At 39.2% G+C, this 17402-nt stretch overlaps 1 protein-coding gene across 2 annotated transcripts in view; it reads right to left on the bottom strand.

The window, feature by feature from the left end:
- Nucleotides 1–17402, bottom strand: part of NKAIN3 (sodium/potassium transporting ATPase interacting 3) — a 381873-nt gene that overhangs the window by 80886 nt on the left and 283585 nt on the right. For both annotated transcript variants that reach the window (XM_049818905.1, XM_049818912.1), the window contains exon 4: nucleotides 9797–9994. In XM_049818905.1, coding sequence (XP_049674862.1) covers nucleotides 9797–9994 — 198 coding nt within the window. The remainder of the gene's footprint in view (nucleotides 1–9796; nucleotides 9995–17402) is intronic.

Below are 17402 nucleotides of genomic sequence, written 5' to 3'. Positions count from 1 at the left end.
AGAGGCTGCTGAAAGCTCAGGAGTGTCCCGAGAGGCATGAGGACAAATGTCCTTGGGAGCACTGTGCTCTGGCTTTCTGAATTTCCAGGATCTTTGGTGTCTCAGTAGCCCATCAAACAGTTAACAGCTTCAGACAATAGAGTCAATAAAAATATCCCTAATGTACAAAGGAAATAGTGCTTCAATTTTTCTAAGTGAAAAATGCTGTATTTCCTTGCTCTCTAAAAAAATGGTTAAATTGCTAATCCTTGTTACACTTTCCACATTCTCTTATAATTTCTGAATTACTAGTGCAACATTCAGCATTCTGCTCAGCTCTAAACTTGTAGGCTTTAACGTGTCTTTACCGTTCCACCACCTCTCCTGTTTATTTGCAGGGATGCTGCCTTGTATTTGAATCAGCGACCACCAAGTTTACTGTGCACCAGACCGCTGCAGTTCCCTGTTCAGTGTCAGTTCAGGTTAACTTGAAAATTCTGGAAATGGGTCTGAATGAAAGTATCTAACTGAGAATTACAGTAACTAAGTTGCAGACATATAGTCTATTACACTGCTTCTGCCATAGGGGATGTAATTTTGGGCAAAAGTTGAAAGGGAAAAAAAAGGATATTTTTCAAATCTTCCATTTATCTCCACTCTTTCTGCATCATTTTTATTGAAATATTAATGAACTAAATAAAAAAAAAAGCAATCAACTTTTATTTTTAGTCTAAATTTTTTTCATGTAAATGAAAGTATTTCATAATACCTGCATACAATTTCATAAAAATTTTGTACAATATTGATAAATGCCATAGTAATTTTCATGTAAAATGGAAAACAAATCTATATCAAGTACTTCAAAATGTCTAGAACAATTTAGTTCTCATATTGATTAGTTGACAAAGTGAAGGCGCTACTATATTGTCAGTGCTTAAGTCTCTGTCCCCTATCCCCTCACCTTTAGCCAGCTCCGCTGCAGAAGTTGCCTAACTCCTTTTCACAAATCCATATCATAACAGTTAATGAATAAATGAACATGCAAATAACTATAATATCAGTGGTTTCAGTTACTTTTAAATGAGCTGCTTGAAAAAGAAGGTGCCCCCAGAAAAGACAACTGACATGGAAAAAACAGATTTTTCTTGATTCAGTCTCATGTAGTGGCTTTATTGACCTAGACTGGTAATTAGAGAAATATACCTGTGTATTTTACTACCTACACACTACCATGCATAATGGGGTCTAACTAAACCTAACGAGAAAGGACAAGGTCATTTCTAGAACGTAGGTGCAGATACAGTCTCTCACTAATTTTGTTTCTCTTGGTTATATTTTTTTAACACTGAAGGCTTGTTATTGGCAAAGGGCTGTATGTATCCCTGATCTAATACTATAAACACCGGAGGAACTGCACAAGGCATAGATTGCCATAAAAACACAATAACACAACTACTACAAAGAATTAGGGGAAACATCAAAAGACATTTGCACAAATTGTCTTCTATGCAGTGTGTTCCAGAGACTGACAGCTCCTCTGTAACATTGTTCAGGCTGAAAACATTTTTCTGAATATTAATAATCTGGTGATGACTTTAAACTTACTAATGAATCTTTGAGAAGCCAACAGCCCACCTTAACTCACTATTCACATGGCTAAGAGACACGTGTTCCTGACTATGACGATGATGAAGAATAGATATATCTTTCATACCTTCTTTGGAGTAATGTTGAACTTCAGCTTTGCAGACAACACAAAGTTAATTTTCCATGCCACGTATGTAATTGTTTATTGTGGAAAAGGAGATATGTTAACTATTTCCTAAAAAAAAAGGTGAAAATTTTGCAAGCAAAAATTCAAGAAAAGATGTAATACCTCCAGGACGACTGTACTTTATTCATGTACCATTCCTCTAGCCCTTAACACTAAATTACCTCATGTTTTTCTATCACATGCTGATACCAACCAGCTTTCTTAATCAATCACACGTCACTTGAGGAAATCGAAAGAGAGCAAGGAACCTGGCTGAGCACTGGTGTCAGCCCCTACAGGGATATTCTTTGGAGAGCAACATACATGATATGCTTCCTAGCATGCTTATCTGTCCAATCAGAAAAATAACAGGGCCATAGCTAATGGGAAAAAGGGTCTACAGCAGTGCCCTTGAGAAACCACTTTATATATTGATATCAGTAACCCTTTTGTCCATTTTAAATGAATACGAACCAAACTGCATCTCTGGCTGCCTGAAGGAAGGGGCAAAAGCTGCTCTGAAACCTTTTATGGAGCAACTCCTAGAGCTTTTCAAATGGCATTGGGAAGGCAATCTTAACATCAGGGATAGAGGAAAAGCCGTCCAAATTAACCCCAAAAGTATTCAAGCTTATGACTCAGTAGTAAAAGCTTGGTCAATGATCTGAACTTCATTAAGTCACTCTGGCATTGCCCCTGATCTTAGTCTCTCTGTAGCTCAATAGTCACAATGTTTCCCTTGATTAATTATTTACACAGGACTCATAACCTTATTTTAATACCTGTTGTGCTAAATACAGTTGTTAATTAAATTCTACTTTTCTCTGATGAAAAAAAGCATTTAAGTCTAGCAAATGTCATAATTTATTTTCATATTAAATAATCAACATTTGGCAGATTCTTTGAAGGCAGCAGGGCAGAAATAGTTCACAAAGTGAGTGTGCTGGTTTTGGCTGGGATAGAGTTAATTTTCTTCATAGTAGCTAGTACGGGGCTCTGTTTTGGATTTGTGCTGAAAACAGCGTTGATAATTCAGGGATGGTTTTGTTGCTGCTGAGCAGTGCTGACACAGCGTCAAGGCCTTTTCTGCTTCTCACCCCACCCCACCAGCGAGGAGGCTGGGGGGGCACAAGGAGTTGGGAGGGGACACAGCCGGGACAGCTGACCCCAGCTGACCCAAGGGATATGCCAGACCATATGACGTCATGCTCAGCATATATAGCTGGGGGAAGAAGGAGCAAAGGGGGGGACATTCAGAGTGATGGCGTTTGTCTTCCCAAGTCACCGTTAAGCGTGAGGAGCCCTGCTTTCCTGGAGATGGCTGAACACCTGCCTGCCGGTGGGAAGTGATGAATGAATTCCTTGTTTTGCTTTGCTTGCATGCGTGTCTTTTGCTTTCCCTATTAAACTGTCTTTATCTCAACCCACGAGTTTTCTCACTTTTACCCTTCTGATTCTCTCCCCCATCCCACTGTGAGGGGAGTGAGCAAGCGGCTGCGTGGGGCTTAGTAGCTGGCTGGGGTTAAACCATGACAGTGAGGCAATTGCATGGGGTCAGTATGAGGCACTGACTGGTGACAGATATCCAGAAATAATGTAACCAGATCACATTGTTTTTCACTTCCTTATGGAAGTGCTGCTCTGTGTTCTGGGGAGAAGAACACACATCGAGAGACTTGTGAGGAAAAAGTGAGAGGAATTAATTCCTCAAAAATAAGAGGAACTAATGATCTTTGTAACAGGCATGATTGCATTATTATGAGACGTCATAATACCAACAAAAATTCAAAATATTTGAAATCATCCTACCTGGTTAATTAAAAGAGGAGAACCTGCAAATGTAAGGATGACGTCCAAGAATATTAATGATTAGATTTTTAAAAGTGTTCAGCATCAATTTACATCAATAATTATGAAACATTTGGTAAGATAACAAGACAGGTAAGTACTATTTTTACAGAAAATGAGGTAAGAGCTAGAAATATTAACTTTTTTTTTTTTTTTTTTTTTTAGCATAACATGCATCTTGAAGTTCAACAAGGGGAAATGCAAAGTCCTGCACCTGGGGAAGAACAACTCCATGCACTGATAAATGCTGGGGCCACCCAGCTGGAAAGCAGCTTCACAGAGAATACCTGAGGGTCCTGGTTGACACCAGGTTGAACATGAGCCAGCAATGTGCCCTTGCCACAAAGAATGCAAATGATACCTTGGGCTGCATTAGACAAAGTATTGCCGGCAGGTCAAGGGTGGTGATCTTGTCCCTCTGCTCAGGGCTGGTGAGACCACACCTGGAGTGTTGTGTCCACTGCTGGGCTTCCCAGTACAAGAAAGACATGGAAATACTGGAGAGAGTCCAGGGCAGGGCCACAGGGATGATTAAGGGACTGGAGCATCTCTCACATGATGAAAGGCTGAGAGAGCTGGGACTGTTCAGCCTGGAGAAGAGAAAGCTCAAGGATGATCTTACCAATACCTGAAGGGAGGTTACAAAAAGGACGGAGCCAGGCTCTTTTCAGTGCTGCCCAGTGACAGGACTAGGGGCAATGGTCACAAACTGAAGTACAGAAGTTTCCCTCTGAATATCAGGAAACACTTTTTTACTGTGACAGTGACAGAGGACTGGCATAGGTTGCCCGGAGAGATTGTGGAGTCTCCCTCCTTGGAGATATTCAGTAACCATCTGCACACGGTATACATGGAAAGTATACACTATTTATAGATTCAGGAACTGAAAGGTGCACTGAGAGGACATCTTCACAGGACATGTATTTTAGAGGTTATGTTTTATATGCTTTTGTTGTCTAACTCAAATCCTGGAAAACAGCGACCATTTACGTGTGGTTTTGTCATCTCTTGCATACAGACTCACAGTTAGATATACCCAAATATGAAGTCGTCCACCTCCAACTACTATATAACGGTGCAAGCTGCCTCCACACTGTCACACAGCTGTACCTATACCAGATGCATTCCGGTAGCAGAGTGAACTCATGCTCCAGACCAAGGCAACCGATACTGAAGGAAGACCAACTTCTTCATCTTCAAACTCTCTTAACGGTTTTGGCCCCAATGGTCTCTAGAGCACCATAGAAAGTTTCAGACTAAAACTTTGGTCAGCAGCCCCACTACTTCTGATAATAACTTCACCATTTACACAAAAGACAGACCTTTCTTGGGGGCCAGAATGAGGCCAAATATAAATTAAATGAATTGCCACAATAAATAAAGAACATCTCAAGCCTTGCAGATCTGTACCCCAAGTTTGAGCTGTTTTCAACTTCTTTTTCGTCTGCACATCAAGAGAGCACATGTTCAAGAATGAAACAACATTCAGAAACTGCACAGAAACTCAATCCTTATCCAGACAAAGCCTCAGCTCCATGCCTCATTCTGCATCTGGGGAGAAGGTGGCAAAACAACAGATATGAGACAAATGTATGTTGTTTAATGCAAGGCTGGTGCTGACATATTCCTGTGTGAGGATGATAGAAGAGCTTAAAAGGATGGAATGTCCCCGAACGGAAATCCACCACTATCTCTAGTTTCATCACTGGTGGAATTAGCTAACCTCAAAAGGGAATATTAATAACAATTCATGAGATTAGTCCAATATTACTTGCCTGACATTGTGTATTATCATAAACGTCACTGTAACTGCTAGATATCATATGAAAACATATCTTTCTCTACGACGTGAAAAAGGTAGGGGATAGGTTTCTCTTGTAAAGATTTAAAAAATAAAATATTGGTGTAAATCACTGACTTCTAGCTAGATAGGCCATTCCTGCCAGCTCCTGCCTCAGTCCACTCTGAAGAATGAATTGTGGCTGGACATTTGCCTGCTACAGCTGCATCAATAGGAGGGAATTACTGCATGCCTGGGAGTGTTCCTGGCACTGGCAAACTGTCACTCATGGTGCTACATGGACATGAGTTTGGCCTGCTCCAGACAGCACTCTCCCCACAAAGTTCCCAGGCACAGTTTTGGTCAGGAGAACAATCCCAGGGATTATACCTAGTGGGTGGCTTGAATGCACCAGCCTGTTTTGGAGACTGAGACCGTTAGTGGAGACGTGAGCTATTCTGAGCCAGTTGGCCTCAGTACCCAGTTTCCTTGGCATGCTTTATTTATGTGTATAGATATAGTCTGTCCATCCTGTGGGAGAATTGTTCAGACTCACAGTGACCACAGTATCTAACCCCCAGTTTGGCTGCCAGGAGTGTTTTTTCTTATACTTGTGATATTACAACTTCATTATATTCTGTAGAAAGTAATATATTTTTCTGGCTATGTTTTGTGCTTGGTAGCGTTACTGTTCAGTTATTCCCCATTGATTAGTGCCTGACTTTGCCTTAGGCAGGTATGTTCACTGCTTTTAAGTCCACTATGGAAAAGGTTCAGTACTCTTAATCTCTCTATATCACATCTTTGCCTGGCTTTACACTGTAGTGAAAACCAGGTGACTCTCCAGGGGTGTTTTTTCTGTGAGTGTTCCTCATCCGTAGGCCCAGCAGTCACCCACAGGTTATATCAGTTGACACTTACGAGAGGCAACAGATGGACCTCTGCTAAGTAAACCAGTCCTTTTCTTCAATATGTCCTCCATTTTTCAGCATCAACATGTCTACCTGGCATTTAACAGTCTCAGCGTGCATTATCTATTTTCAAATAACAAAAAAGACTGTATGAAGGGCCTTTCTCAAAGTTGCTAAACTGTCACCATTTTGACTGTAATATCCATTTGTTCTCCAAAAATTCAGGTTTCAATAAAGGTGATCTGCCTTGCATTTTAAAATTAAAGGTGTTATGTGGAAGGATTTATTCATCAAAATAATATGTACTATTACCTACATATCAAAGAAATGTAGAGTTTAAACACATAATTTTAATATATTTCTTCTTTACCATTAATTGCATCCCACTCTCTCATATTTCTCTTGATTTTCCCCCAATGTAAAGAAATGCCTAACACCTTCAGCTCCCAATGACTTCAATAGGCACCCAGAATCAGGATGAGATACAAAGTTACTGTTTCACCAATAAAAGATACTTTTTTTTTTTAGAAACAGCTATAAAGCAAATACAAAAAAAGCCTTACTATGTTAGAATTAAATAAATGAATGTCGAGCCTATTCCCTGAAGCAGGTTCTAATGTAGTCACAGCTGCAGCATTCTGTGCATATAAAAATTTTTATACCAGTTAAAAAAAAAAAGTTTTCAATAAAAAGTCACCTTTCAAAAATGGAGAACTGCTGCTAGTGAGTTATATATCTCGACAGGTATCTAATATTTACCCCTGGAGGGATTTCTTCTTACAGAGGCTCTAACTCCGTACCAAATGGAAGCGCTCACCTTCCCAGTCGTTTGGACAAAGGTTAGTATGATGAAATGATTTGTTATGCCAATAAAGTTTTTGTTACACTGTAAAATGGTTTGTTACGCTACTACTGCTACATAAAAATGTTATGAAAATTAAGTAGGTTGTAAGGTCCAAAAAGGAATAGGCTACTTTTAGGACTAGTTACTAGGAAAAGAAAAAAAGAAGGCTCTTCTGATCTACAATTCTTCAGTACTGTAAAAAGACAACCTAAATGACCTTTTAACTAACAATTGAAATTGGTACCCCAATTAGGAAAGCAGTGATGCATCTGAAACAGATGGGAACTTCCTCAGGTCAACAGTATTCAGAAAATGGGAGGAACCTGCAACAAGTCTGATAATCTAAGTGGTGGCTTCTGTCCTGTGTGACAGTAAATTAAACAAGCCTAAATTACAGTTCAGAATGGAAACTGAAGTACAGACTCATGGTACACTAACCATAATGCGTCACAGATGGGATAGCAAGATAATAAGACTGGAGGAAAACCTTACTTTGCATATGGGATTTTAATTTCAACATTGTGTATATCAGTCAAAAGCAGTATCTGAAACTGGCAACTATTTAATTCACAGTCAAGCCTTGTAAGTTCCTGGCATATTTTGAACTTGCAATGAATTGCATCCAGAATTTATTTATGATTGTTCCAGGCAATCAATCACTCCACAAGAAAGGGAGGGCCTGTGACATCTTATGCTTTATAATTATTACATCATTTTTATACTTTTCCATTTTCATATTTCTTTTAGTTTGTACTTATTAATTTTTTTATTCTATTATCCTAATATTAATATTTGTGTTCCTGTCATTTGGTAAATTTTGACCAGAACTGTACTGCACTGATAAGCCGAGAAGAAAACAGTTCCTGATTTCAACAACCAGCTGTATTTCCACTGAACACTAAATTTGTTTCTAAGCACAAAAATTCTAGAAAAATTTCTAACATGATACATTTTGTCTTATAGAAGTGAGGAAGTGTTGGAAATATTTATGGTTTTTTTTCTATTAAACCAACCACAGCTGAGTTTCCCTTGTACAGGCTCACTGAAGCAGAGTGAACAACACTGCATTGCAAGGGGAATTTGTTGCAGATGAAGAACTCACAGAAGAAGCCACAAGAGTAAGGAAGGTGCATTCAGTTAAGCTTTGTAGACATATTGTGCAAAATTCTTCTGCAAGGCCTGCTTTCACAGAAAAATTATAAGGTATGTTGACATACACAGAACTGGGCCTCAAAAGAAGTAATTTTGTCTTCACTGGAAAAGATCCTGACTCAAAAAAGACTTTGGTCTTTTCTGCCTGACTGAATGACAGTCAGGAGACAGCTTCTGCAGGTGCTTGTGATGTCACTGGTACCTGAGAAGCTGATAGGCCAGGAGCAGACACATGGCTTGTGTAGGTGCGTGTGATGTCACTGGTGTGCTAACCAAGTGCACTAGTTCAGACCTGGATTGTCAAGTGGAAGTCCATTAATCACTGCTGTAAGATACAAGTTTATCAAATTTTGATTAAAAGTAGTGGCAAGGAAAAAGCACTTGACATCTTACAAAAGGCATTTAGTAATGCAGAGAAATTATCTTGAACTTTTAGACTACTTCATTCTAGACAGTTGGACAGGATGATAGATGTAACCATATATACTGATTTTTTTCTTTCAAAAGAGAACTGTCCTTACCTTGAAAAATGTAAAAATTAAAATTTTTACCAGCCTTTCTTGTTGCTCAGACCAGGTAGCTCACCTGACTAGTAGGTGTGGACTGCAGACCACATCTCTTTTCCCACTGTCTGACAAGTACTGGTGGCCATGGTTAGGACCACGAGCCATGAGCATAGAATAGGTCCAGACATCTGGGGTGTATCAGACCTATGTGCACCCACTTGGGGCGGGCCAGTTGCAATGTACTACACACAGCTATGTAGAGAACGAGCTACCACTTCTAGGACATCACACGCAGCTCATGCCAATGTTTTAAGCAGAAGCAGCCATCAGATTTAGGAAAGGCTGTGGCCAAGACTGGGCTGTTGCTCCCAAAGCAACTCATCCAGCCCCAGCGCTTCCCTGCACTGCAGACTTTTTATAACGACTTCTTGTATTTGCAGGTTTTGACTGGTATTGCAACTGCAAAATGTGGATCACGGAGGTAGAATATTCTGATAACACAGAGTTCCAGAAAAGAACAAATAACATGGTTAAATATAAATGAGTACTTTAATTCCTAATATTTCTCTCGCCTTTTTCAAGTGTTACATCCATATCTCACTTTGGGAAGAAACCTGGCCATGTATCATGTAAAATATATTTACATTCAGGGCTGAATAAATACTGTCATTGATTGTGAAATTCAGAAAGGTTTAGGCAAACTGATTTTGGACAAGGCTGCTCTCCTTTGCTGTAGAAGTCTCAATGAACGCGAGCCAAGAACTCAAGTTAATTTTCACCTGTCCCAGCAAAGGCCAGAATGGGACTATGCCTGTACAGTGCTTCACGAGATATAAGGAAAGAAAAGAGCAGTGCTCATTTCAATAACATGAATATCATTCTTTAATTGAAAATACAATTAAAAATCTGCACTGCTATCCATCAACTACTACATACCCCTTTCAGGACAGAGACACCCAAGAGCAGCAGGCTGCATGCGAAAGGACTGCTGGAATCCGAATACAAAAAGAAACGGGAACTTACGGAGAGGAGTATTTGGATAGCGCTGTGAATGACCTCCAGGTACTGGAAATCAATTATGCAGCCTGTCACGGAGACGTAGGAGTAGTCCTCTAGGACGCCAGGGGCAGAAGGACGCACCACCCTTCGTATGCAGCCGGGCCCGTGTTCCCGCCACCAAGAGCGGTGCATTGAGATGTTAAAGGTCATGAGATCGGTTTCCTAGGAGACAGGGAGGGAAAAAGTGTGAAAACTTCTAACTTTGTGTTATTTAATGTAAAGCAAGGGAAATAAAAGATGTTTGCAATTGTTATAAGGAAAATGAGATAAATAACTTGCCTTCCCCCTCACCCCAGTAATTTTAACATGAACGTAGGCCGTTAAAGGCGAGAGAGGAAATTGCAAATGTATCATTTATTTTGTAATTGTGCACAGGGGCTTCTGTCTGGCAGAAGAACTGTCGTACCAGGTACTGTACAAAACACAGTGCATATCCTATGTCTCCATGGACTTATAGCCTGAAAAGCAATTTCATTGTTACTTGATTAGAATGTCACTTAAGAATTAATCTTTTTAACAGGCAACAGAGGCAGTTTTACCCCATGGTACTGGAGACAATCTAAAACAGACTTCCACCATATTTATTTAAAATATTAACTATAAATTATAGCTATTTTTTTAAGTAGAACCACAGACTGTTCCAGCTGCCGAAGGTTCAGATGAAAGATTGTCTCCAGCCAAGCACCCTGCTCTCTTTTCTCCCCTCTGTCCCCCATCCGGATTACCATCTCCTCAGTTTAGTGAAGAAACCTGCCTCTCTGAACAGATCTGGGTTTAAAATACAAGCAGTAACTTCTCTTCACTGACATCATCTTCATCCACAACCACAGCTTGTCTGATCGGGCCTTAAATATACCCTAATGGGTACTGGCTGCATTGTAACCTGCACAGTATGTATGTCTGTGCATTTTAGTAAACATCATCTCACTTCCACTTGGAGCAGTGAAGGTGGCAAACATACTAATGTACTAAAGATTTTCTAACAGCTTATCTATGAAGTACAAACAGGAAAATTCATCTGAATTAGCAACAGATTTAGGTCTTTAGGTCATGCTCAAGTAAAATACACTGAAGTTGAACGGATACCATTTAAATGCAAAAAAACCCCCCTCCTCCCTGGAGATAAATGAGAATTGAGCTATACTGATACTTCAAATAATTAATTCAGATTTATGTTTCCATGTTTCCCATTCTCAACTCCAAGGCAATTGTAAAAAATGTATGCAAAATTGTCAGCCGTATGCCCACAAAATACACCTGTTTCCATACATGCCAGTCTGTGAGCACTGCCGTGACACTGATTTGACCTTTGAATCCCACTCCAAAAATCTGTCCTGTCAGTCCTGACCCTGTCCTGACCAAAGGGGCCATCAGCGCAGATTCCAGTTTCAGGAGTCCTCTTGTTTTCCTCTGTTAACTGCCTTTATTCTGGCCATACCTGAAAATTAATGGGTGAACTACATCCTGCCAGTCTCTGTTAATACTAGTTAGCAGTAAGAAACCTGCCTTCGTGATCTGCTCTTTTGCTCTCCATAACTTCTTTACCCTTAAAATGCAGACTTGCTGGAGCATTATTGACAGCTGATGAGGCACCTGTCTTTTGACTTTGCATGTAATTCCTTGGTATTGGTCTAGAAAATTTTTAGCTGCAATATGAAAATGACTTGTGAAATCAGAAGTTGACAGACAATTCAGTTTAATGAAAATGGAATTATAAAGATATAGTCATAGGAAACAGCTGACGCTTTCTGTGTACAACAATGCCAGAGATTGCACAATGTTATCAAGTGCTTTTAACAATTGTCAACTGAAAGAAATGCCATTTGTCAAGCAGCACACACATATTCACTCTCATCTATTTCTGCAACTCTTTGTTGTGTAGAAATATGTGTTTGCCATGTGGGTTAGTGTGTATCAAATATTGCGAGGTAACACTTTGTTATCACAACTATGGGAATACATTGTGATGTCCGTGGCATTGGTGTGACAGCGTTCTCTGCTCTCAAGGGGTTTTTTTCTTTTTTTTTTTTCTTTAAGTTTTTATTATTATTCCCCATTTCAGTATTTGTGCTTGGCTAGTTCACAGCCAATGGCACAGAAAAATGGTAAACTTGCATAGGGAAACAGCTTGCTAAATGTTGCCAACACATTTAAAATGTAAGAATTTGGCATGTGGTCAGTACAAACACCTCTTATAAATAAAATCTTTCATTTCTGGAATACTGTTATGTTTGTTTCTTGGGGTGATTAAAAAAAAAATTGCTTGACTTGATGGTCCTGTTTAGAGATGCTTAACTAGATGGTCATGTTCATATTTCAAGGCTGCTGCTGATGCAGTGAGAGAAGGAAACAGCAATATTATAGTTAAAATTCTTTGACTAAAAACAAAAGAGATGTCATCAGGGCACTTGCTGTTTTTTTAAAAAAGATTATTATTAAGAAATTATGGATAAAGGCTGGGAGAAGAGCTTTGCATAATTACTTTTCACTATGTATATGTTCTGAGTCCTTAAAGCAGGTAAAAGCAGATTATGATGGCCCAGCAAAGATCAGTTTTAGAAATGCAAACAAAACCACCTGGTGTATTAGCTTGACCTCTAAAATATCACTTCACAAAATGGAAGCTGTAAGCTGTTTGAGCTGATAAATGTTAAGCTGCCAATCAATAAAAGAAAGCCTGACAAAAATCAATTATTTTTTTAGCAGCTGAAGCACACTCTTCTCTAACTTCTTGAAGATTCTTAATCCATAAAGTGAGTCGAATGTGCCAGGCGTTGAAAAATTAACCTGTATCTTTATCATCATTTACAGAAGTTTTGAAAATTCAGAAACTTTTTGCCTGGGTGTACAGGTTTTAAATATCAGTGAACTTCTGACGGTGTTTCAGTATTTGTGATCTCAAGTGCTTGGAAACACTGTCCATGGGGAAAAAACTGCTGCCCAAGTGGCTTATTCTCAGTTTTATGTTTAATGAATGTTTAGAATTCTTTCAGAAAGTACAAGCGGTTACTTGAAGATTTTCCATAGATCATTTACTGTTTTCCAATGTCACAGGCCATCATTAAGCAAATGCATATAAAATGCTTAATCTTCAGCAGGTGATGTAATGTAAACTGCTTATCTCTTACAGAAGAATGCTGCTGCTTCATAGCAAAAGACTCAATTTCAGGCTCTGTACAAGAAACATCAAGTAGTCTCTTTGACAAATCCAGTTGGGATTCATTTAACAATTGAAATTTCAATAATGGATGGAAAATTGCTGTCTTCTGAGCTTCACATTCATGACATATATTTTGACTTTAATTCCATACATCAGCTGGTAAACTACACTTCCTCAGCTGGTAACCTCTCAGACAAATGCCATAAACAAAGAGTGGGCAGAACACAGACAAAAGGACTTCCAGGAAAATCACATGGGACTTAAGGAAGTGCTACAGGGAAGGGAAAGGGAAGGGAAGGGAAGGGAAGGGAAGGGAAGGGAAGGGAAGGGAAGGGAAGGGAAGGGAAGGGAAGGGAAGGGAAGGGAAGGGAAGGGAAGGGAAGGGAAGAAGGGAAGGGAAGGGAAGGGAAGGGACCTACTCCTCCCTTTTTCAGTCAGCACTAAAGCAATACCCAAATTTGTGGTAAGAATTTTGCTCCTGAGAGTAGGAACAGCCCGTAATCACACTTCTACTGAAGTAGAGTCCCTACTGATGTAAAGTCCCACTTAACTGTCTATGGATTTTTAAGCTTTTAAACTATGTGTAGGATTCATGTTGGCTGTCAGCCCAAGGATTAATTTTGATCATTATTGGAAATCATTGCTATGGCAGGTACTTTCTTTTAGGTGAGATGTAATCCCTTTAAGTCCCAGTAATACTGTTTCTAAGTGCTTGTAGATAATGTTTAATTTCATTATATCTGCTTAAATTCTACATTTGGTTTCAAGTGGACATTTTCTATTGGGCAGGGCTTTGAGCAACCTGATCCAGTGAAGGATGTCCCTGCCCATGGCAAGGAGGGTGGTCTAGATGACCTTTGAGGGTCCCTTCTGACCCAAACCATTCTGTGATTTTATGATTCTATTTTTAGGTGGTGAATCTAGATACATTTTAACAGATAATAGCATAACACAGTTTATTTTATAACTAAAGAGCAATAATAAGAACGATGTTCCTTTCATTTATTTGTGTATACTTTATGTACAGTGCCTATACCAACAACACAAAAAATTAATGAGAAATTAAGACTAACTAAAGTCACCAGATGTAAAGAAAATAAGACACTAAAACTCCAGGAAAAAACCCAACACACCAAGATTGCCTTGTATAACAAACAAATATTCTGCTGTGACACAATGATTACGCATTGCAGAAATATTTTTTTCCACTGTATGTTTCTGCTTTATGACATGCTATTTCATATTTCTTTCATTCCTTGTTAGTATCTGAAAAAATACACTCTTAGGAAAACTATAAAAAAGACATTAGTATGTTGAGTGGGATGGAGGAGAAGCACTTTTTCCTCCACAAGACAGCATTCGACACTTGAAATTTCACAGAAAGGTGCAAGAGCACAAAGGCCTGGCAAAGCATAATGCTAGAGACTTTGACTTTATTGTTGCTTGTGTGGTACCTAGCCCCCCCCAACACTTTTTATTTTATTGATACAAACTATAATACTTCTTATAAATGAACATTAATTAGGCTGAGGCAATAAATATTCCTTTAGAGTAACAAGGATGCTCTAGTTCTGACTTGTTATCCAGTTTCTGTTTTTAACAGTGAGGAGAAAAGATTTTCAATCAAACACCTGGTCAATAGGTAATAAAAGATAATATGCATAATGCCAGGAAAAACCCAGCACATTTCCCTGTAATTCCCTACACCCAATTAAGCTTGTAGTTAAGATGCAGTAGTGTTGGCATGGACAAGGGACATGCACATTCCTTAGTATCCAATTTCAAGGAGACATTAATCCTCATTAGATACAAATGATGTGTTCCAGCGTTAACGGAACCTGCTCTAATTGTAGAAGTACTTTGAAGCATGAGCATCAGCTATTAGCCAAAGACCCCCATTGGCAGAATAACCTTAGTTTTCCACCCTGTTATTTCCCGAAACCACAGGTTCTGATCCTGGCTTGCTCTGCATGTGACCAGTTACACTCCATCTCCTCTCACTGCCACTGAACAAATTGGTTTTGAAGGCCTGGGCAGATAGTACTGAAGAAGTCTATTGACAAATAGGGAAACTTGTGTCATTAGCTCCCACACTTTCTTGACTGGGATGATAATTTTTGAATGTTGACTATTGACTCAATTTTTTTTCTGTTTGTTTTTAATTTAAACTCTTGCTTCAGTGTTACACAGATGGCTTTTACCTGCCCCATGAGCTAGAGATTGAAGGCTGCCCACTCAATAATTGTGACATTCCTGCTAATGGGATGGAACAATGAACTACGCTGCTTCCAGGCAAGCTCTCTAAGTTGAGGTGGCTGCTGAAAATACAATACAGTCAATATCTTGTCCTCATCCTGAGCACTCTGATGAAGACATTACATGAAGAACATTCATAAATTGAAGCTTATGGGTTGACTCTCTTGGGACTATTCAGCTGTCTGAAATGGCTGATAGACTAAGAAAATTCATGTCTTTTTGGTAGCAAACCCAATGCACACTAAACCAGAGGAACCACGTGATACACCTGAATTAATTATCACTGAAAGACAAAATTCACAGTATCAAGATCTTCAGATGTAGACCATGAGGTAATCCCAGCATCATGGGCTGAGGGTGGTTAAGAGAGGTAAAGAAGCAAAGTCACTTTTGGGTGGTGTGGTCAGAGGTTCATGGTTCCCACTCACTGAGATTAGAGGCTCACATATTGAACAAATCCTGGAACCGTGACATTGGACCATGACTACAGGAAAGGATTTCCATAACAAACATAATTACTGTTAGAAAGTTACACTGATTTAATCTGTATTTTTCCCAATCAATCCACACAACACTTGTTAACTATTTGGCTACAGGCCACCCCCCACCCCTAAAAAAAAAGACGTATGAGTTAGGCAGCACTGTCTTCTCCTTTTTTCTACTACTTTTACACCTTTTACTTTTTTTTTTTTTTAAGTAAAAAAAAGAACTTTTGGAAATTCATTTAAAAACCAGGCAGATGATCTACCTGAATGATAAAAGTAGTTCCTCTGCATTGCTTAATTTGCCACATGCTGAAGGATCTGTTTCCTGCTTTGCAAAACAGGCAATTTTAAAATTAGATTTACCAAACTTATTAGCAAAGTGAAATGTCTTTAGAAAGCCAGAAGGCAAGAAGTCAACAAGAGAAGCGTACTGCTGTCTCCTTCATGCTGTGTTATTATTAATCACAAGAAGAAGTCATAAGAACCAGCAAGGGGCTGTTTTCTGAAACTTGTTGCTCCTAAAGATGAGCTCTGATCTTTGGCAATATTCAGATCCATGTGAAAATCCCAGCTCCATGGCTTATGCCTTTTCCATGGTCTACCTCCCTTTTGTGGCAGTGTCTCTGTCTGAGAAACAGCCCAGAGAGGTAACACGGGACAGCAGAAATAAGCTCCAAGCCCAAAGGAAAGAACGGCATAAGACAGGGCTATTGGATCAATAGGAGCCTTACTCATCACTTGTCATAGGAAGTTCAACATGAGCACAAAGAACTCATGACTGCCCAGAAAAGCTGTTGTGCTCTGATGGAATCCTTGATATGATTAAGCCGAGCACTTTGCTTGAAAACTGCTCTCACCTATTCCCTCTGATGATCCAGAGGTGTGAGACAACACGGGTTTGAAGTGAGGGCAAACGGCAAGCACTGCTTCAAGTTTTGAAAACTGGGAATAGGATAAGGGTTTGTGCAGGTTGGTGAGTCCCTCACTCAAGCCATATCTGATTTTGACTGAAACGAAGAATCAAGACAGGACTGAAATGTAACGGCAACAGTGAAGAACTAGAAACATCATTGGCAGGCCATATATATATCCACGACCACAAATGCTATAGGAAAACTTTTCAGGAGAGAGCCAGGAAAGGTAGAAGTAGGCTTGAAAAAGTACTTAGTATACAAAAAAATGTGAAAAAGTTCTGATTATAGGCCATAAAAAAATTCTGTCCAAAGGTTCATAAAACTATGAACGTTTGAAAAAGGAGTTTACAATGTAAAGCAATTTTGAGTCTCAGCAAGAACATTTTAATCTATCTTTCTTTTTTTTTTTTTCTGTTGTCTTTAAACAAAATTGCTGAGATCCCTATGGAGTTATGCATACATTTGAAATATCACAAAATCAAAATTTGCCACCAACATACCTTCCCTCAAAGATAAACTGCCTCAATAGCTATAGAAAGCTCTTCCTACACTATTTTTTAATATTTTAATTATTGATTCCCAAAGCAGAAACAATCAGCCTCATGTGCCTCAGTATCTCACCACTATGTACAGCCTCTAAGCATTTGACAAATACACTCATTAAGGAAGTACATACCTATCGAGAAGACTCTTGCAATGTTGATGGGGACTGGATTTCTACACTTAAAATGGATAGGACTGGCCTGGCTTGATCA

The sequence above is a fragment of the Accipiter gentilis genome, chromosome 2 (genome assembly GCF_929443795.1).
Source record: "Accipiter gentilis chromosome 2, bAccGen1.1, whole genome shotgun sequence".
NCBI classification, from domain to species: domain Eukaryota; kingdom Metazoa; phylum Chordata; class Aves; order Accipitriformes; family Accipitridae; genus Astur; species Astur gentilis.
The sequence above is the reverse complement of the archived record's forward strand: the minus strand, read 5'-3'. Positions and strand labels throughout refer to the sequence as shown.